Source organism: Mustela putorius, unplaced genomic scaffold, assembly GCF_011764305.1.
Source record: "Mustela putorius furo isolate JIRA1106 unplaced genomic scaffold, ASM1176430v1.1 tig00000596_pilon_pilon_pilon, whole genome shotgun sequence".
NCBI lineage: Eukaryota > Metazoa > Chordata > Mammalia > Carnivora > Mustelidae > Mustela > Mustela putorius.
The window spans coordinates 7,267,496-7,289,378 of record NW_025421428.1 but is presented as its reverse complement, the minus strand read 5'-3'; the positions used below and the strand labels follow the sequence as shown (position 1 = coordinate 7,289,378).

At 39.5% G+C, this 21,883-nt stretch overlaps 1 protein-coding gene across 7 annotated transcripts in view; it reads right to left on the bottom strand.

Moving 5' to 3' along the window:
• GAPVD1 (GTPase activating protein and VPS9 domains 1) overlaps positions 1 to 21,883 on the bottom strand; it is a 78,002-nt gene that overhangs the window by 16,276 nt on the left and 39,843 nt on the right. The window contains exons 7-17 of one of the 7 annotated variants that reach the window (XM_045082392.1): positions 18,590 to 18,747; positions 16,489 to 16,618; positions 14,891 to 15,016; positions 12,529 to 12,702; positions 10,731 to 10,871; positions 9,512 to 9,646; positions 8,926 to 9,045; positions 5,247 to 5,324; positions 4,775 to 5,145; positions 3,310 to 3,397; positions 2,248 to 2,328 (exon numbers count right to left, since the gene is read on the bottom strand). In XM_045082392.1, coding sequence (XP_044938327.1) covers positions 2,248 to 2,328; positions 3,310 to 3,397; positions 4,775 to 5,145; positions 5,247 to 5,324; positions 8,926 to 9,045; positions 9,512 to 9,646; positions 10,731 to 10,871; positions 12,529 to 12,702; positions 14,891 to 15,016; positions 16,489 to 16,618; positions 18,590 to 18,747 — 1,602 coding nt within the window. Of the gene's footprint in view, positions 1 to 2,247; positions 2,329 to 3,309; positions 3,398 to 4,774; positions 5,146 to 5,246; positions 5,325 to 8,925; positions 9,046 to 9,511; positions 9,647 to 10,730; positions 10,872 to 12,528; positions 12,703 to 14,890; positions 15,017 to 16,488; positions 16,619 to 18,589; positions 18,751 to 21,883 lie in introns of those variants that run through there. The other 6 variants (XM_045082390.1, XM_045082393.1, XM_045082395.1 and 3 more) reach the window with 6 other exon arrangements.

Below are 21,883 nucleotides of genomic sequence, written 5' to 3'. Positions count from 1 at the left end.
CAGAGAGGTTCAGCAGTGTGCTCTTGGGCTCTTCTGTTTCCATGGGGGAAAAAAAATTTAGTATCCATGTCTCTGTAAAACTGCAGTCAACTGTAGAGAGAGAGGATTTCCAAACTAATTTAATCTTTCTGCCGTAATGGTATTAGAATGCATGAGAAGAGAATCCTAATAAAATCCGATCTTTAAAATGTAAACCGATAAAACTTTTCTATCATTAGAAAATCTTTCTTTGGAGGGGAAGTACTTTTTTGCTATTGGTTTTGAGTGCTGCTGAGCGTTCTGAAAAAGGAACAATAAAATTTGGCTAACCATAGGGAATGCCATAACGTTGCTTACAACCTTTATTTCTAAGTCATTAATAATTTTATCCCAGAAAAGTAATGAAAACAAAATATGCAGTATATACGAAGCTGTGAGCAATATTTTCATCATAAAAAAACTGGATACAATTCAAGTATCCAAAGGCAAGAAAACATTCAGAATGTTATCAAATCATATGACAGGTTATTTGTGAGCCAATACAGATTATTAAAACCAACCATGTCTACTAGAAACTGGAGAGGGTTTATGAACTAACATTTAGTAAAAGAAGAATATAAAATTACACAATACTCTGATTCAATCATGAAAAAGCCATGTACTGATATGGAAAGATTGGGAAAGAACATGAAAAAAAGGATAGGGTGACTGCATTATGGACAGACTGTTAAGAAATTTCCCTTCATATCACTTAAAAGTTGATTTAATGGTAATCTCCAACAAGTCATTAATTAAGACTGGGCAGAAATTTCTGCACTAGTAGGGAAGCTAAATTGCCTGAATCAAACACAAAGAAAATGAGATAAATACCTTATGGAAAAACCTACTCTCCTTAGCTCCTAGATTAGGCACCAAGAACCAAGAAAAACGTTTGCCCAAAGACACAAGCAAAAAATTAATTTTTTTAATTTAACATTTAAAAAACACGAGATTTCCTTAAGAGTATTTCACTCCATAAACACTGGTGAACTCATAAACACTAGGAATGTGGTATATGTTTCCAACTCTTTTCAATCAGACCGTAGGCTCCTGAAGAAGAGGGGTCACGTGATTTGACTGAATAACCACAACACTTAGCACAGTGCCTGGCATGAGTCAGATGTTCAACAAGTATTTGCTGACTGAGTAAGATAGGCTTGACGGCTCTCAGCAGGGAATGCTGGCCTGGACACAGCTCCTTACCACCCTTCATTCCAGGAGAGTCACGGCACCAGACAAAGCAGGGATGTATGCTAGAGACCATGGCAATATATCCAAATACATGCAACCAGATACCAGAATAACATGCATTAAAATGGGATTCTACCTGTACTACGCTGAGCTATTTGAGGAGGATGTTCTTTGGAAACCTATACCATTTTTTAATAAAAATCTTCATTTTAATGTAGTAGGATAACATAGTTGAAAATCAAGATGAGAAAAAAAGAGGTGAGAAATTAATTTCCAGTCTAGATGCTCTCCAGCCGTCGGAAACAGTACAAAGCTATCCAACTCGAGGTGGGGTCACTAACACTACTTCTCAAACTCATTCCTATAAGGCTACTCATTCATAATGTGCCAAACAGAAGCTGCAAAAACACAAATGCTGAGTAAGGTAAGAACCCAATCCCTAGCTGTGTCTTCCTTGGGTCAGATAGCAATGTTAAAATGATTCAAGCCATAAAAAATTAGTGAAGTATATAAATTTATGGTACTGTTTGAACACTTTATCACAAAAAAAGGAAATGATTAGGTAGAACGAAATTTCACTGTGATCCTGAATAATCAAGAACAATCAAGAACTACAGAAGGGAATAAATTTAGAATTCTATGACGAATGTGAGAGAAAGCTATCTGACCAATGATCCAAAGACGGGGCATGCATCACACTAAAACCATCACCACTCTTCCCTAAGAGGCCCCATGTGGCACGGTCCCACTGGGACTTCGAGTTGTAGGGTATGCCTAGAGGCTCAGCAGCGGGGGCCTCATCAGAAACAGAAGTTATGATAATGAGGATGAGGATGGCGGTGGCAGTCTGCAGGAAGAGCACACGGAGGTTCCCTGCGGCCACCACCGGGAAGCCACAGAGCTATGAAGAACACACTCCCCACTGCACACACACAGACACACTCTTCTAAAAAGGCAGCGCTTACGGCGCCCAAGAAACAGTGCTATGAAATATGTGCTCTGGGAATGAAGGAGCCAGGAAGTCCACGGTCTACAAACCTGTGAGTGTTGAGAATCTGTCAGGCCCCACATCATCTTTGTCTTTTTCTTGTTTTTCTTTCTTTCTAAATGGTATAGGAGCTGGAAATTAAATAAAGTCAGTAGCGTGACACATAACATACTGCACTACTTGGAAGACAGCAGTCATTTTGGAGTATTAACTGGTGTGCCAACATTTCTAAGTGAAAGGAAGGTGAAAGTTTAAAAGCTAAGAAATCCTGAGTGTCAACGGATAACCATTCTTAAAACAGCACTGAAGGTTCTTAAAGAAGCTCTCAGGATCTGTTCTGGGGTCACCGGCCATAGGAAGAATGATTTAATTCGAATCTGTTGGGACTCAGTCAAAACCACTGCCTCTTCACCTCTGCTGGAAAACACCACATTCAAAGCTCCGAGCCTCAATCTCTCATCAAGGGGGCTTGAGTGCAGCTGAAAGCGGTGCCCCTCAGCTCCCGAGCGCCACGGTGCCGAGAAGAGGCCTGCAGGAGTAGTCCCCAGCCTCGCTGCTAGATGATCTCTCCTTGCAGAAGAGATGCTTTTGCCAACTCAAATCTCAGTATCTACTGCTACAATGCCAGGCTAGTCACCGACCCCCCCCCCAAAAGCAAACAATTTTATACAACTGCCTTCCAAAATAAACACTTACTAATATTCAAAATAAAAACTTTCTCAATGAACACAAAAAGTTGTTTACTCCAGGAATGTAAAGGATGAATTTTCAATGTTTAATTACCAATAGCATCCCTTTTTCCTGCAGTAATCATTAGCAATTAGTCAAAAGTCCCACGTTTACTCTTAATGGCATATAATATTTAAACAACCATGACCTGCCTGATTTCCATTTATGAAGCCACTACCACTTCCTGCAAAGAACAAGAACTATCATTTCTAAAGGTCTGCCTTTAGCATTCACCTGAGTGAAACCATTTTCTATGCTCTCAAAATGGCTACAAACTTAGGCCCAGCAAACCTCACAGATGAGGTGACATGCTGGCTCTCTGGAAGAGATTTGGGGGCTTTGCTTCTCGTTGCTCATATGACTCTAATATTTTATAAAATTACCTTTAGGCATGGCAGAAACAAAACGTTTTCTCCACCAAGGTCTGTTCCTGTCTGATTTCTCATCATCGCTATCTTTGCGTTCTTCAGTCTGTAGAAAAAGTTTGATGCTTTATTTGGAGTTGGACAGCAGGATAAATTACTAGGGAAAGGATTTCAGTTTGTCTGTGAAAATCAAAAACCACTCTTGCTTGTCTTAAAAGAAAAACTGTTCTTATTGCTGTACAGGAAACTTCTGAAACATGGAAGTATACCTTTTAGGCACCAGACTTTGATCTGCTTGAGGGTAGGTACTATCACATTAAACCAAATCGCAAGTAAACCAAAACCTTAACACAGAGCCTAGCACAGACTAGGCGCTCAATAAACACTTCTGAAAGGAGTAAGCTCAATCACATGAAGTCTGGAGGGGTAGCAGAGATGAGACAGTAGTAGTAATAACAAAACTGAGTATGGACTGTGTGCCAAATACCGAATGCTGAGGATACATGTTATTTCATTTAAACCTCACAATAGCCTTAGGAGATAAATAATACTATTAAGTCCTTTTATAGATGTGAAATAAGGGGCTAAAAAAAGCTATCTCCCTATCTGCCCCAAAGTTCTCTAGCCTGCCTGTCGCAGAGCTGGGACTCAAACCCAGATGCAGACAATTTCACAGTTCATGTTTTGATCTCCAATTAGAGTGAGTTATTAAAATCACATGTCTGGGGCGCCTGGGTGGCTCAGTTGGTTAAGCATCTGCCTTCGGCGCAGGTCATGACCCCAGGTCCTGGGAAGTCCCACATCGGGCTCCCTGCTCAGCGAAGAACCTCCTCCTTCCCCTCCCTCTGCCTGCCGTTCTGCCTACTTGCGCTATCTCTGTCAAATAGATAAATAAAATCTTAAAAAAAAAAAAAATCAGGGGTGCCTGGGTGGCTCAGTGGGTTGGGCCTCTGCATTCGGCTCAGGTCATGATCTCAGGGTCATGGGACTGAGCCCCACGTCGGGCTCTCTGCTTGGTGGGGAGCCTGCTTCCCCCCCTCTCTCTGCATGCCTGCCTCTCTGCCTACTTGTGATCTCTGTCAAATAAATAAATAAAATCTTAAAAAAAAAATCACACATCAAAGAAGTGAGATCATAGTTCCTTTACTAGCCTATCAAGTGACCTCAGACAAATCATTTAATTTCTCATCTTGGAAACTGTGAGGTTTAAATGAAATTATATACAAAATTGCTTGGAGAAAAGTTCAAAGTGTCAAAAAAATGCAAAATGCATTACAAAACCAAAATAGTATAGGTTTCCCATGGGTTACCGTTGGGGACAAACTAGACTGACAGATCATCTTTTAAATCATGAGCGCTGTTCATCCTTACTCTGAGATTTATATATACCGTGTTAATCTAACATATCAAGAGAACCTGGCAGTTAGAACATTAAAGCTGACCACAACCAGCAAAATTCTTCTAGATGGGCTGTGTCCCGTACCTCTCCTCTTGAGGAGTCCTTACTCGGGGATGAAGATGATGAGTGAGGTGCAGCCACCAAAGAAGTAGCACCAATGGCTGCGGCTGGAGGGAGTTCTCGCTCTTCATTCCCTGGACGACGGTTCCAGCTGGGGTCACTCATGGGTCGCCGGACAGATGACACTATATCAGAGCTCCTGCTGCGAACTAATCTCTCTGGGTAAGAATGCCTTTGCCTGAATGCCTCCATTTCTGCTGCAGTTAACATATGGGAACCAAAGTTCGGCAACCTGGCCTCATTTCCTCCCACAGCTCCTTCCAGGATTGGGGGATCTGGTGGTGGATGCGACGGCCTGGCATAATGAACCTTTGGCCTTACCACAGCAGAAGCTCCTAGAACACAGGGGAAAAGAAGTTTGCAACTGAGATACAACTGATTCAACAAAGGCATCAACAAAGGGTTAGGAGTCAAAAAGCTCATTTGACTAGTTTACCTTCATGTGAAGACAGTGGATCAAACATGGCAAGTACAGACTCGGACTGGGAAGGAGGAGAGGTCAGCTGGTGGGCGCCTAAAATAAATAGGCAAACTGTAAGACCAAATCAGAACTCATCACTCAGTAAGAGTTTCTACATAATGATAAAGGTTCTAGCGTTCTTCCAGTTTTCCTTTCTTTTTTTTTCATTTAAGATTTATTATTTGAGAGAGAGAGCACACAGTGGGGAAGGGGTAGAGGGGGAGAGAGAGGGAGAGAATCCCTGGCAGACTCCATACCCAGTGCAAGCCCCATGCAGGGCTCGATCTCACGACCCTGAGATCACAATGTGGGCTGAAATCAAGAGTCGGATGCTCAACTGAGTGACCCAGGGGCTCCCCCCGATTTCCCTTTTCTGATCAACAGAACTTGAGGGGCATGTCAGAAAAAAAAGAGAATCTAATAAATATCATATTCTGATAACTTCAAATTCATGGTATGTTTTTACCTACACACATGGATTTTAATGACACGTAAGTGGTCTAGCATTGCATGTTAATCAGTTTTAATGGCCAAATTGTATTATAGTTAATGCAAACAGCAGAGCCAAAATACGCAGATCATCAAAATTTTCAGAATGTCACAACTGCCCTGAGGCTCACCTTCTTTCCACCTATAAAGATAAGGACAAAATAATAATAATAATAATAAGGGCAGGGGTGCCTGGGTGGCTCAGTCAATGAAGCGTCTGCCTTTGGCTCAGGTCATAATCCCTGGGTCCTAGGATTGAGCCCCGAGTCAAAACTGCTTTGCCCTCTTGTCACTCCTCCTGCTTGTGCTCTCTCTTTCTCACTCTCAAATAAACAAAATCTTTAACAATAATAATAATAATAATAATGGCAATATTACCTAGAAGTATATGTGCTCGCTTCGGCAGCACATATACCTAGGAGTATAAATAAAAAGTTGTAGATTTTGAAATTCTTTTTTTTCTTTTTTAAGATTTTATTTATTTATTTGACAGATAGAGATCACAAGTAGGCAGAGAAGCAGGCAGAGAGAGAGGAGGAAGCAGGCTCCCTGCTGAGCAGAGAGACCAATACGGGGCTCAATTCCAGAACCCTGAGATCATGACCTGAGCCGAAGGCAGAGGCTTAACCCACTGAGCCACCCAGGCGCCCACTTGCAATACGTATTTTGACTGAAGTATATGAAGCTGGCCTTACACAGATATGTAGCTAGAAAAAGGAAGATATTTTAATAGCCTTCTCAGATAACCGTGCACATTCTTCTATGATAAAACACCGAATCCTGATTAGTATTTTAAGGTTAGCTACAATTAGGAATCAGAAACCAAATCAATGAACTTTTACTCTGTTACATTAAAATTAATTGGTCTATCTTCTACTCTAAATGATTTCTATAACATCATATATTGATCACCTGGAAACTACTGATTCAATTAGATACGTAGATCCTCACATGTTGACACACTTCAATATATAATATCAAAAAATTATATTCTCATCAGAAAAAAAACACCAGTCTCATCAGAAAAGTCTTTAAATATCAGTAAGCTGTCAAGCTCATGAAGGTGAATACAAATTTTCTATAATTGTCATTTTTATCTGAAAGCCTGAATTTTATCACTGGCAACAAACTCTGCCAGTTGTTTTCCTTGAAGTGATAGGCTCCCTTGTTTAATTTTCAAGAAATGCCTGCCAAATACCCAAATATGAGTAACTACAGTTTGTCAGTCCTTCTTTCAAGTAAAAATGGTGTGTCGTGAAAGACAAACAAGAGAAGAAACAGCTAGTTAAGCTCACAGCTCCAATAAGCATCTAAGTGTTTCTCTTTGAGATACTTCGCATTTCAGACTGCAGCAGAAATGCATTAGGAGGGGGCACCTGGGTGGCTCAGTGGGTTAAAGCCTCTGCCTTCGGCTCGGGTCATGATCCCAGGGTCCTGGGATCTAGCCCCCCATTGGACTCTCTGCTCAGTGGGAAGCCTGCTTCCCCCTCTCTGCCTGTCTCTCTGCCTGCCTCTCTGCCTACTTGTGTTCTCTGTCAAATAAATAAAAACAAAATCTAAAAAAAAAAAAAAGAAATGCATTAGGACTATTTCCGATTTCTCCAGAATTTTAAACAGATGTGTACTCAGGGTTCATATGTGATTAAATAATTTTTATTGCTTCATGAAAAATACTCGTACGTAAAACTTTCTTTTTTAGCTGGGAGAGAATATAGTGACTGCTCGCTCTGCTTCATGCTCAGGCCTGCCCCGGCCAATCTACCCACCTCTGCTTGTGCCCCATCAGTGCAAATGTCAATACAATGAAAAGGAAAATAACCTTTTACTACTATGAAAAAAGGTTTTGTGGGGCGCCTGGGTGACTCAGTGGGTTAAAGCCTCTGCCTTCGGCTCAGGTCATGATCCCAGGGTCCTGGGATCGAGCCCCACATCAGGCTCTCTGCTCCTTGGGGAGCCTGCTTCCTCTCTCTCTCTCTCTGCCTGCCCCTCTGTGTACTTGTGATCTCTTTCTGTCAAATAAATATAAAATCTTTAAAAAACAAAACAAAACAAAACCCATTTTTTATGAGAAAGAAAAAGTATCTAAAACTCAGCACATAAAACCACTGCCAGCATTCTGGTATTTCTTTCCTGTGCTTTCTCTATGATAGGTCTTTAATCTATTTTTTAATTTTTTAAAAAGATTTTATTTATTCATTTGAGAGACACAGCAAGAGAAGGAACACAAGCAGGAGGAGTGGGAAACAGGGAGAAGCAGGCTTCCCGCTGAGCAGGGAATCCAATGTGGGGCTCCATCCCAGGACCCTGGGATCATGACCTGAGCTGAAGGCAGACACTTAGCGACCAAGCCACCAAGCACCTGATAGGTTTTTTAGTGTTTTATTGTATTACATATGAAATTCTTCAGGATAGATTTCCCAAGAGATACTATGTTCTGGCATTTCTAGAGTTTCAAGTTATTTCATATGCTTTAAAGGATTTAAAATAATATATCCACAAAACAGTCACATAAATTATAAGTGGGTACATCAAAATTCACTCAGCAATTCAATTTTTCAATCCTTAGGTTGTTTCTCATTTTCTGCCAATAGGGAAGCTATGAAGAACATCAATGTAAATGCTACAAAGAACATAAGATCTTCTGCATACACAGAACTCTTTCCTGATGACTATTCCTAAAGTAGGCTAACTGAACCAAATTTAGTTTGTCAATTTCCTTTCTTTTAGGGCCTGAACTCACGACCCTAGATCAAGACCTGAGCTGAGACCAAGAGTTGGATGCTTAACCAACTGAGCCACCAGGCACCCCTGGTTTATGAATTTTCAAGGCCTTACTTACGCACTGCCAAATTACACCCCAAAGTGCTCTACCAACTGATATTATCACAGCAAAATTATAAGACTGCCAGTTTGAATGTGATCATTTTTTTTTTTAAAGATTTTATTTATTTATTTGACAGAGAGAAATCACAAGTAGGCAGAGAGGCAGGCAGAGAGAGAGAGAGAGGAGGAAGCAGGCTCTCTGCTGAGTAGAGAGCCCAATGCGGGACTCGATCCCGGGACCCCGAGATCATTACCTGAGCCGAAGGCAGCGGCTTTACCCACTGAGCCACCCAGGTGCCCTGAATGTGATCATTTTAAAGTCATTCTCCTTTCCCCTTCTTACCATGAGTTACTTCATCCATGTCTGGACTAGTGACAGAATCTTTACCACCAAAATCAGAGCTGCACTCGGATCTCAGGTCTTCAATCTTATTGGGAATATCCTCAGAGGTTGCACTTATGCCTTTAAATAAATAAATAAAGTAAAAAATAAACAGCAAGAAGAACAAAATAACCACACGAAAAGTATATGAAGTTTGGAGAAATGTAAATATTCTCAAAATTTTTATGTCCCAGTGCTATACATGCAAGATGTTTGGTATCAGATCCTTTATTGTACAACTGCCTACATATGCTTACCTTGATTTGTACAACACAATCACAAGTATCATGTGGTATCTAAATACAGTAGCAGAGGCCACCAAGAACAGAATTAGGGAACACACACAGACTGTTTGCCAATTACTTCAACAGGCTCTATAAAGCCACACGTTAAGTTCTCAGAGATTTAAGGTTCCATGGAAATAATTCTGTTTCCTGGAATATTCCTCAACTCTTAAATAAAACATATCTTTTTGTTATCAATTTTATAAATGGAGAGGTGGGAACACACCTTGCAATCCTTATTCCTTAAAACAAGACAGACATACCCGACACAACACTGAGGCCTGGTGTGCTGGGGCGGGAACTGACCTCCCTGACATCTGTATCATCAGACGTGCTACCTAGTCCAGAGCAGCTCTCCAGCTCTTGTAGACGCTCCTCCTGCTTTAGATCCGGGGCCTCTAAACAGAAGACATGAGGTGCCACATTAGTGATTCTATTAGCATGCCACAGTTTCAACTTGTGACCCACATGAGGGAAGCTACCAGAATGTGAATGAAATCATTGTAAACAGATTTCTAAGTCTGGGCCAGTTAGCAAAGTTGGTTAGATCGAGTGTTAAAGAAGCTGAGGTTGTGATTTTCATTTCAGTATAGGCCAGTTGTTGTGCAAAGGTGAAGACTCTGCCTGTAGATCGCTAATCTCATAAAATATGCTATTGGTTAAGAAGTAAACTCAGTAAGAAAATACAAAATAGCTTAACATTAAACCAAACATTTTCTAAAAAGTAACTTCTACGGGCACTCAATAGACAGTAAGCTAATCCTACTGTCTCCTTATGTAAAGGGAAGCATATCTGAGTCCATTAATACTATAAAACATATCAGAATCACTTAATTATTCTTGAGCCAAGTAAATCAGACAGAATGTTATTCAGACACACAGTTACTTAAATTTGCATTCTGGTAGTTGACATTTCATTGAAAGCAAAGTTTTATCTTCATAATCAGAATACAAAATAAAGGAGAAATGTAATTTTTAAGAAAAGAGAAAGTACAAAACACTTTGTATACATTTATAATAATCCTGTACAAAATAATTCTCAAGACTTGAGAGTCTCAATTTCAGTATATTTCAAAAATATATTAGCTATCTTTTAAAGGGTCAAGTTCTCCCTGGGATGAATCTAGGCATGCTTACCAAGCATCCAACCGCTCAGGGTTCAAGTTGTACTGCTATTCCTATTTTGTGATGAGTTAGTGCGAGATACTGAACTGAGGGTCCCACACAGAACTCTGGTGAGTTGCTACCAAATACTTAAAAATAACTGAACACACAATCAAAAAGCACCTGCCATCTTAGCCTATGCCATCCAACACTGCATTTTTTTCTTGATGGACAGAAAATGCCCTAACTGTCCACCTGAAATTCTTAGTAAGATGGTTGTGTCACACTTGACAAAAATGTACAGAGTACAGAAATTAAGATACCTTATATTTAAAACTTCTGTGCAAATCAAAAAGCAAACAACGATGGCATACTAACCTGAGTCACTTGGCAATACCTCTACACTCCAAGCTTCGCTTGTTGTCTCTGATATGGTAGAACCAGTGCAGGGGTCAAGAAGCACTGACCCTGAACCTGGCAGGCACAGTAAACTGCCTAACATGTTCTCTGCTGCTGCACCTGTATAACCAGTGGGGAGCAAAGGGTTAACGAAGATCCTGATGGAAAGAGCAGTGATAATGGAGAAGGACCAAACACTAAACTAAGGTCATCTCTACTCTATCCACCAGAAGGAAGCCAAAGTAAGTGTAATTTCAATCAATAGCACCACTAAAAACAAATTTCCCACTTTGGTCACAATGGCACAGCTTAAGCTCCTTTTTCTCAGTTTCCTCCTGTTCACCTTGGACTCTCCATAGAGAAAACATCCATCATTAGGGTCAAGTCATTTCAACCAGCTTTCATCTGGGTTTTGTAGTACATTTTTACATGTGTCCCTAAATACCTAAACTATATAGTCTTCACAGGGATTAAAAACACTCAAATGGAGATAGTTAACCACAGAAAGTTATACTGGCCAAATATGTTTTCTTCCAGCACATTAGCCACATATTTAGAGCAATAAAATATATTTGCAGGGAAAAAAAAATATTTGCAGGAAAATACACATCTCTGTAGCACGGATTCAACTGCAAATACAGCTCATTGCTCAAACAGCTTTCTGCCAGGAAATGTACTACTTTGGCCCCTGAAACAAAGTAATGCAAAACCAATGAAGAAATCTGTTTACACTACTTATAAAGACAAATAGAAAGGATTAAATATGATTATACACCCGTGTTAGAAATACTCAAGTTCAGGATGCTCCACGACATCTAACTATGCCTTTCAAAAGAACATTTCTACTGTAGTGCATAGGAAACTTTTGGCAAAAGATTACTGGTGCAAGTTACCGTTTAAAGATATATCATAAAATAATTACAAATAAAATAACGTCTGGAACTTGCCTAAACATAACAGGGGGATAGGGTAAAAGGGTAATGGGAAAAGAGAGGAGACAAAACCTGCCACACGTCTACTTGTGCTAGTTGAAGCTGAATGACGGGTACAGAGAGTTCAATCTTCTCTCTTGGATTTGACTGAAATGTTCCACAATTTAAAGTGAAAATGAACATGCTGCTAATAGGACTGTATGAAATCTTTCAAAACTCACAAAACAGCAGTATCCTAAAGACGGTGAGTTTTAAAGTATGTAAATTGAACCTCAATACACTTGACATTAAAAAAAAAAAGAAAAAACTATAGTCCCTCTTTTGGAACTGAATTAATCCTTCCAAAAGAAAATTCTTTTCTTTTTTTTCTTTTTCTTTTTTTTTTTTTAAAGTAAGCTCTATGACCAACATAGGCCTTCAACTCAAAACCCTGAGATCAAGAGCCACATGTTCTACCAACTGAGCCAGCCAGGTGCCCTACTAAATTCAATTCAGTACTATATTATTCTGAAAGAATTTATGGCTATAATCTATAAGAATTTTCATCTTCAGGTAAGTTATTTAGTCTCAAATAGAATATCATAAGAATATATACTATGCCCTGAAAACAAGAAGCTAATTCAGAAGACTTTTTTCTTTTTTGGCAGGGAAGGGGGAGGTTAAATGCAGACAGGGAAAAACACTACCTATATTTAGGTAAAGAAAGAAAGACACAAGTGCCTTGTTACATACAGTTATCTCAGCTTCCCAGTCTGTCTGTCGGAGGCTGAAGTCCCTGCCCATGAAGGGTAGGTGGGTATGAATAACTAAACAGCAATCTTGCAGAAAAATTAAACAGCAGTTACCTGCAATTTCTTGTAAGCGATCTTCATCAATGTTAGGATCAAAATCACTTCCCAAGACATCTGTACTCCAGGTCTCACTCACTGTTTCTGATATATCTCTGTCATCTGTCAGTCCCATCATGTCACGTATTTCAAACTTCCTTAGCTTATCATCAAGATTATCTTGTGTTGTAGCTATCAAAAACAAAATTACGCACTTTAAAAATGGCAGCACAGCTATTTTTTTTAAATCAACTTTAAAGATACATATTTTCTCATGAACACTGAGCATGCAATACCAAGGCACTGAATCATCTCCCTGCGGATGTACTATTTCCCTCTCTGAACAAAGCTCAGCATATGGACCCCCATTTCTGATAGACTAACTGGGGCAGTGTGATTCCGATAACAAACTGGGATATATTTTCCTCTCCATGTATTTGCACAGGCTTTGTTACTTGCTTTGGCCAAAAGAGTAAAGAAGTGTGCCAGTTCCAAGGCTAGACCTCAAAAGACCCTTATAAACTTCTGCCCTTTTTTTCACCCTTGGTTCTGCCATGAGAACAAGCTTAAGCTAGCCCACTGGTGGATGAGGGACCACAGGGAACAAAGCAAAGGCCATTCTAGAGCAGCCACGTCCTCACTGAACAACCGTCCCCCAACTAAGACTGGCAGAGCTCCCTTCCCAAGAGCCGGTGACTGCAGTCTAGTCAAAATCAGAACCACCCAGCTGACCCACAGACCTGAGAGCACAAATAAATGTTTGTTGTCTTAAGTCACTAAGTTTTGAGGTGGTTTGTTACATAGCAATTACTCCAGCAATAATGAACTGATAGAAAAATATTTTTTTCATTTGCCTTGAATACATTCCCCTGATACTAGAGTTTTCTCTCTTCCCTGGACTAATGAGTAAAATAGTCTGTAATTTGTCTCAATTTATTAACCTCATGTTCACAAAATGGAGACACCAAACACCTACATCAGAATCACCTAGAGGGCTTGTTAAGTGATATTCTTTCAACTTCTGTCTTAAGCTATTATTTTAGGTTTCTTTCTTATTTGCAGAAAATTTAATCCTAACTAATATGACAAACTAGTCCAGTAAAATATACTACTACTTTTATTCAAGCCACACATATCCCAACTGGCAATGCTCTTTTCCTTTCTGAAAATGAACTGCACAAGGATTCCTAGAAATGAGACATGGGAAATGGCTTTCAGTTTCCCAGGTTATTTTGATGCGCATGCAGGTCTCAGAATATTGTCTCTGACCCAGCTGATCTGCAATCTGCCATCAACACTCCCTTGAAGTCCACCAGTGATCTTTAAATCAACAAATCCAAAGAACTTTTTCAAATTCATCTTCCTAAAGCACAACAGGGATCCGTCTACTTTTCAGTCCTGACCCCATGTCATTCCCCTACTTGGCAGTTCCTGAGTTAAGTACTATGGTTTCCCACTTCCCTGACCTGCTTGTACTATTCTATTCCTTCACCTAGAATGCCCCATCTTTAGTTTCTGCCAATGCAATGCGAGCCGGGCTTTAAGGCTAGCATTTTCTTCCACTAAGTTTTTTCCTACACTTCTAACCACCTGTATCTCCCACTCAGAATCGCCAAGGCCCTTTTATAACACTTTCAGACATTTGTATACCATCCTCTCCCTATTCCAAGTGCCTTTAACCCCAAATATTTATCTTTGTCTCCCTTAAAATTTCAGTATTACAGAATTGAATGCCAAATATTATAGAATTCAAGCAATTCATTTTAATTATTCTATGTAACTTAAGCCTAAAATAATTCATTTACCAACTAAGTATTTTTTTTTAAGATTTTATTTATTTATTTGTAAAAGACTTTTATTTATTTATTTATTTAACAGACAGATCACAAGTAGGCAGAGAGGCAGGCAGAGAGAGAGAGGAGGAAGCAGGCTCCCCACTGAACAGAGAGCCCGACGTAGAGCTCGATCCCAGGACCCTGGGATCATGACCTGAGCCTAAGGCAGAGGCTTTAACCCACTGAGCCACCCAGGCGCCCCTTATTTATTTATCTGACAGAGATCACAAGTAGGCAGAGAGGCAGGCAGAAAAAGAGGGAGAAGCAGGCTTCCTGCTGAGCAGACAGCTCCATCCCAGGACCATGGGATCATCACCTGAGCCGAAGGCAGAGGCTTATTAACCGGATGAGCCACCCAGGCGCCCCCCAACTAAACATTTTTAACTGAAAAAATTTTAAATAAATGCAAGTTTTCTGGTCATTATATAAGCAACCTACATTTATTCTTTCACCGAACACAGCCAACTGACATGGAAACATGTAGTTTATCCTGCAGCCGGGCAAATTCTTTGCTACTTGAACAAATGTGTTCAACTTCACTTTACCTTGTTCATGCTCTAATAGCTGGAGAGCTTCAACTCCATTACTCCCAGAAGGTCCTGCTCCAAGTTCTGATACAGACTCTCCTTCCAGGTCTAGAGAGGACACTGAATTAGAGCGATTTGATGGACCTAGAGAAATGTTTATACTGTGAGTACGTTTTTTAAGTCACAAGCCACCATGCAACTTTTCATGCCTTGGTAACAGACTGAAAACTGAATAAGGTGCATTTATTTATTTCTATGTATATATTTATTTTAGAGAGAGAAAGTATGCGAGCATGGGGCACAGGGAGAAGCAGAGGGAGAGAAAATCTCAAACAGACTCCCGCTAAGCACGGAGCCAGATGTGGGGCTCGATACCAGAAAGGCTCCACGTCCAGCATGGAGGCTAACATGGGGCACAATCTAATGACCCTGAGATCATGACCTGAGTCAAAATCAAGAGTGGGATGTTTAACCAACGAAGCCACCCAGGTGTCAGGGTGCTTTTAATACTGCATCTGTACCTTAAAAATACACATACCCTTTAAGCCAGCAATTGTGCTTCTAGGAATTTATCCTAGGAAACAACTAAAAAATTCACCTAACATTGCTTGTTGAAGGGCTTTTAATAATGCTTGGAAAGTAAAAACAATCTATATGTTTAATCATACAAGAATGTTTAAATAAATTATGCCCACTTTAAGTTAAAGAAAAAACCATTAAGAACCTAAGTTATTTAAGAAAGGGAAGTGTCCCCGCTAGACTGTTAAACAAAAAAGGGTTACAAAACAACATAAACCTACTCTTGCTATAAATAAACCAAAATGCTGCTATTAATAGAATGGTACGGGGCCTGGGCGACTCAGTCAGTTAAGCATCCAACTCTTGATCTCAGCTCAGGTTGTGATCCTGGGTCAAAAGTTCAAGCCCCCAAAAAGTAGAACAGTGAAATTACAATGATTCAATTTCATTTCTGCATTTTCTAGAATGAATGTACATTACTTCTGTTCTAAAAAGTCAGAGAAAAAGGAAAAATTATATTTTGCTTAAAATGATAGTAAACTCAACTTTCTTCATTAAAAAGTTTGTCCTCATACATGAAATGACAAAATCTCACTACACAATCTACAGTTTTAATTTTCTACTGTTATTCCCATTTCCACTGTATCTTCCTACTTCATAAAGATGTGTATGTGAATAAAGAAATACAGAACATTTAAGGTATACACAACATCCTAAAATACTAGTGAGTCCATTTCTCCCATTCAGACATGCACTCTATCCCTCTAAAGGAGCTTCATAAGCTTTGGGATACCTTAATTAATACTAGAGAAACTTGGCATTACTCAAGTCTCAATAAAGACCTTTATCTTCCCCATTTTATATGATCAAAGGTCTCTTGCAATCTTTTTCTTTTTAAATTATTTTCTTGCAATCTTAGTTTATTCCAGAAACAATCCTTATAGCCAACTCTTCAAGATCATTAGAGGAAAATTTCATTACTCTCCTCAGGGAGAGGAACAGATGGTATAATTATAATTTTTAAGGCTCCTTTAAAGATCAGAAGACAAAAGTATTACTTGAATCACATTAACTCTTTGAATGAAGTAACCCTTCACCTTCAGATATTCCTTCCAGATTATCACTGCAGAGGGAAAAGCGCAAGGTTTTATCAGGTTTACCGTGGAGTTTGTTTTCATCGACAGGGACATCTCCTTGTCCTCCATCCGAAAGTTGCATGTTTAAGACCTGAAAAATAAAACGCCACTGGATTATCAGAACTGAGAGGTTACTGATATGAAAACAGAACAAAGTAAATGCATATTTAAGTTCTTCTTAATCTTAAATTTTCATTTTTAACAAAAAACCCACATACGGCTCTGTAGAGACAAGCGCTTAAGATTCTCTCGCTCCTGGGGCATCTGGATGGCTCTGTCGGTTAAGCATCTACCTTGGCTCAGGTCATGATCTCAGGGTGCTAAAATCGAGCCCCATGTCAGCCCCATGTTCAGCGGGAGTCTGCCTCTCCTTCTGCCTCTGCCCCTTCTCCCCTCCCCCTGCTTGTGCTTTCTGTCTCTCAAATAAATAAAATCTTTTAAAAAAAGATTCTCTTTCCCTCCCTTTGCGCCGTCCCCTACCCTCCCACTCAAACAAATAAGTAAAAATAGAATTATTTTCCTATCTGCTTGAAATTAAATGCAGATGTAAAATTTTACATTTTGTATTTTTAAGATAACTTGGATCTTTAAACTCACAGTGAGCAATGTACAAAGAATCTTCAGGAAAAAATCTATCTAAAGGCCTAGAGAACGGTAAGGTTAACAGCAAACAAAAGGCTCATACCACAAGGAAGAGATTACCCTGCACAGGAATGCAGGCTGCTGCCTTCAGGACTGCCAGAGCTGGGAACCCGGGGAAGGTTACGCAGGGAAAGTAAAACGCCACAGCTCCCTATCTGAAATGCAGCAGTTGCTTTTCCTCATCTAACATTCCCCATATGTTTTAAGTTTATTACATTCTAGAGTTCCTAAAAAGTTGATTCTGACAGTTTTTGCCAGTTCATTTGTGTGTGTGTGTGTGTGTGTCTTCTGGCCAAGTCCAGAACTCTTTCCTAAGGGTCATGGCACAGATCCAAACACAGCTGTACCAACCACTATCATCACTTCATTGACCACTGTAACTAGTCCCTTTATCCCAAGTCATGAATAGGTTTTCTTGACTAATAAGCAGTCCCTGTTGAGTATAAAATGATGCTTCTTTTTGATTTCTTCATTCTTTTTGCCTCTGTTCCAAGCTCTTCTGTATACGAATATCTTAAAAGTGATGCCCACACCCCAAGTCCATTTCTTCAAAATATTTTCTTTTCTTAGTTTTCTTTCTTTCTTTCTTTCTTTATTTATTATTTTTTTTTTAAGATTTTATTTATTTATTTGACAGAGAGAAATCACAAGTAGATGGAGAGGCAGGCAGAGAGAGAGAGAGGGAAGCAGGCTCCCTGCTGAGCAGAGAGCCCGATGCGGGACCCGATCCCAGGACCCCAAGATCATGACCTGAGCCGAAGGCAGCGGCTTAAACCACTGAGCCACCCAGGTGCCCTCTTAGTTTTCTTTTCAATTCTGTCTACCATTTCTTTCTAACTGACCAAAAAACAGAGTATTTCTAAACAATGTCTGGCTCGGGCGCCTGGGTGGCTCAGTGGGTTAAGCCACTGTCTTCGGCTCAGGTCATGATCTCAGGGTCCTGGGATCAAGTCGCATCGGGCTCTCTGCTCAGCAGGGAGCCTTCTTCCCTTCCTCTCTCTCTGCCTGCCTCTCTGCCTACTTGTGATCTCTTTCTGTCAAATAAATAAATAAAAATCTTAAAAAAAAAAAAAAAAGTCTGGCTCTTTAAGGCAGGGATACCACTAGTATATCATCAGAAAGAAAAGAAACAAAACATTTCCTACAGGTCAATGGAAAAGTCTTTTCAATTTCCATACTACAATTTCCTCACTTCCTGTCTCTTTAAGACTATGAGGAAAATTCCTTTCGGTGTAGCCCTAATCACCAATGATTGTACTATCAATGCATTAATGTGAAAGGCCCCCAGAACTGTTCACAGGGAGTTTGGCAATTAATGCACTCATAGAAGCAAGAGACCATGAATTAGAGAAAAAAAAAAAAAAGAACCTAATTCCTTAATATTGATGGCTCTAAGTTAAATGTAACAATACATTCATACCTCATTTTCTGACATCATCCCTGGAGTGAGCTGGGGACCTGTCCCTAAGGAAATGACCAACACCTCTTCTGGCTGTACTTCCTGGATGGTTTCTTGAGATGATCCTTCATGGTCCATATGTAAGTCCATTAGCACATTGGTGCGGCTTCTACTTCGAGCTGCTAATAAAAAATTTTTCAAATATAATTTAGAGAACAAGACAAGATGAAGAAAATGGTACAGTAAATACAAAAATGTATCTTCTAGGACTTTGCGCATGCACAAAAAAAAATAGTGGAGAATATGAATTTTTTTAAAAAACCCTACAACTTCCCAGTTACTCTACTAATGAGTGACATAGATTCTCCTTCAAAACTGAAACAATAGGAGCGCCTGGGTGGCTCAGTGGGTTAAAGCCTCTGCTTTCGGCTCAGGTCATGATCCCAGGGTCCTAGGATCGAGCCCCACATCGGGCTCTCTGCTCAGCAGGGAGCCTGCTTCCTTCTCTCTCTCTGTCTGCCTCTCTGCCTAATTGTGATCTCTGTCTGTCAAATAAATAAATAAATCTTTAAAAAAAAAAACAAACAAACTGAAACAATAGTCTATGTGCACCTGACAGTGAGCGACACACAGATGAGCGCACCTGCAGGAACAGCAAACACATCTCTCAGCTTAAGACTTGGGGGGACAAGAAGAGCACTGCCTTATCTCTTATCAAGATACCGTCTACTATTTCTCCTATGATTTAACTGCCACTGAACTCATAAGCGTCAGAAAATTTCCCATAGCAACCTTTTAGCCATATAAAGTAATATATGCTAATTGGACAACCACTGACAAAATCATAATCAGTTTTTTAAAACATGCTGATTTTCCTGAAATGTACTAATTTCTTTCCAAAAATGCAGAAAAAAAAAGATTTCCCTATGTTTGAATATTAAGTTTCCCTTCTGCTTTATAGAAACATTCTAAATTAATGAAAAATCTAATTACTTGGGGGAGCCCTTTTCTGTAAGTAAACAAGTTTGTTTGTTTGTTTTTAAACAAGTTTTAACCTTTAAGTAAAAACAAGTAATACTTTTTTTCTAAAATAACCATCCCACACACATTACAAGAACTTTTGGATTCTGAAAGATTTATAGTTTGACAATTTCTCTATGAGTTTAAGTCTTCTGTGGTAAGTTTCAAATTTCTTTCAGAGGGCAATAAAATTCAGTATAACTGAAATCCCAAATACAAATTCTACTTTGGTACAAAATAATCAAAAGTACAGAAATAAAGCAAAACCACTAAAAATAACAAATGTCTTTCAACTTCACTTTGAGTGAAAGCTGACCTACTTGAAGACAAATATAAAGAATTCCCTTGGGGTCCCCGGGGGTTCAGTTGGTTGAGCTTCTGACTCTTGGTTTCTTGGTTTTGGCTCAGGTCATGATCTCAGGACTGTGGGATAAAGCCCCATGTCAAGTTCCGTGCTCATCGGAGAGTCTGCTTGAGATTCTTTCCTCTCTGCTCTTCCTCCCATGTGTGCATGCATTCTCCCTCTCTAATAAATAAATCTTTAAAAAATGAGAGGGAATATGAAGAGTCCCCTACACAATGCTGTAGATCTGTTCATCAATTGCTCTTACTTTCAAAATCCAGAGCACACTTCAATTTCCAAAAGTTGAACCCAGGCTCACTCCCACCTTTATCTGCTAACCCTCCCGCACTGCCTTCTCCTGAACTGGAAACTTAAATTCCACTTCATGAATAACTACATGAATCTTGAGCAACAAACTTTATAATTTATAAAAATGCAAGTAACCAAAATCCATGTAGCAATTTACATAAAGCAAAAGCAACATGCATATGGAGCACATTTTCATATACTATTTTTTAAATGAAAGTTACATAAGAAGAGGAAGAACAGCCTATTACCCACCAAATGGGGTTACTAGAGTAATATGAGCAGTAAGATTGGTGGCTGAGGAATCCCAGGCAGTGATGGCTGCTAACTGTTGTCCTGGGTTGCGAAAGCATTAAACAGAAAGAAAATCAACCCTCTGAAATAATGGACACATTTTTTTAAAAATATGAAATAAATTCAATGGCCAGGTCATAGGACTATACGAACTAACAGTGCAAACAACTGAAATTTACTTTTCATTATACCCATACTTAATGATACTTCTAGATGACAAGAAGTGAAAGAACAAACAGGAGTGAATAATGGAGGGGGAAAAAAAAAATCCCTGATTTACTAAGAATCATTTAATTCTTCATGTTAAAAAAATGCAAACAGTGGGTGCCTGGGTGGCTCAGTTAGTTAAGCAACTACCTTTGGCTCAGGCCATGATCTTGGGAGTCCCAGGATCAAAACCAAAATCAAGCTTCCTGCTCGGTGGGGGGTCTGTTTCTCCCTCTGACCTGTCCCTCCCATGCTCTCTCTCCCTCTCTCTCTCTCTCAAATAAATAAATAAATAATCTTTTAAAAAGAGAAAAGTACAAACAAGCTTTAATATTAAAAATAACTGTGAGTTCAGAGCCAAAAAAAATAATAATAATAAATAAATAAATAACTGTGGGGGCGCCTGGGTGGCTCAGTGGGTTAAAGCCTCTGCCTTCGGTTCAGGTCATGGTCTCAGGGTCCTGGGATTAAGCCCCGCATCGGGCTCTCTGCTTAGCAGGGAGCCTGCTTCCTCCTCTCTCTCTCTGCCTACCTGTGATCTCTATCTGTCAAATAAATAAATAAAATCTTAAAAACATAATAATAACTGTGTGTTGGGCACCTGGGTGGCTAGTAGGTTAAATGCCCAACTCTTGATTTCGGTTCAGCTTATGATCTCATATCAGGCCCACACTCAGTGAGGACTCTGCTTATCTCCCTCTGCCTCCTGCCTTGCTTGTGTGCTCCCACTCCCTCTTTCTCTAAAATAAATTTTAAAATATTTTTTAAAAATCACTGAGTGTCAAACTTCATCCTTTTCTATTTTTAATTCTGAAAACTGGTATTTTGGGATGACGAAAGCCAAAGATTTGAAGAACATGTTGCCATATTTTTGTTGATGATATTATTTCGTATTATGTTAAATGTAAGATGGATTAATTTTAAGAAACTGTCAGTTCTTAACAAATCAGCTCATAGAAGCTTAAAAATGAAATCCTGTTCTTCAAAATGTGTAAAATAAAGTAACTATTCATATTCACTAACTGGTGCTGAGCTCCTCATTTTCATTAAAAAATTGGCACTAAAACACTGTTCCCTTGGCTTAAACACTCTTTCTCTCCCTCTCTGGTCTATTTTGTCTAACTCCCACTCATCCTTCAAGAAAA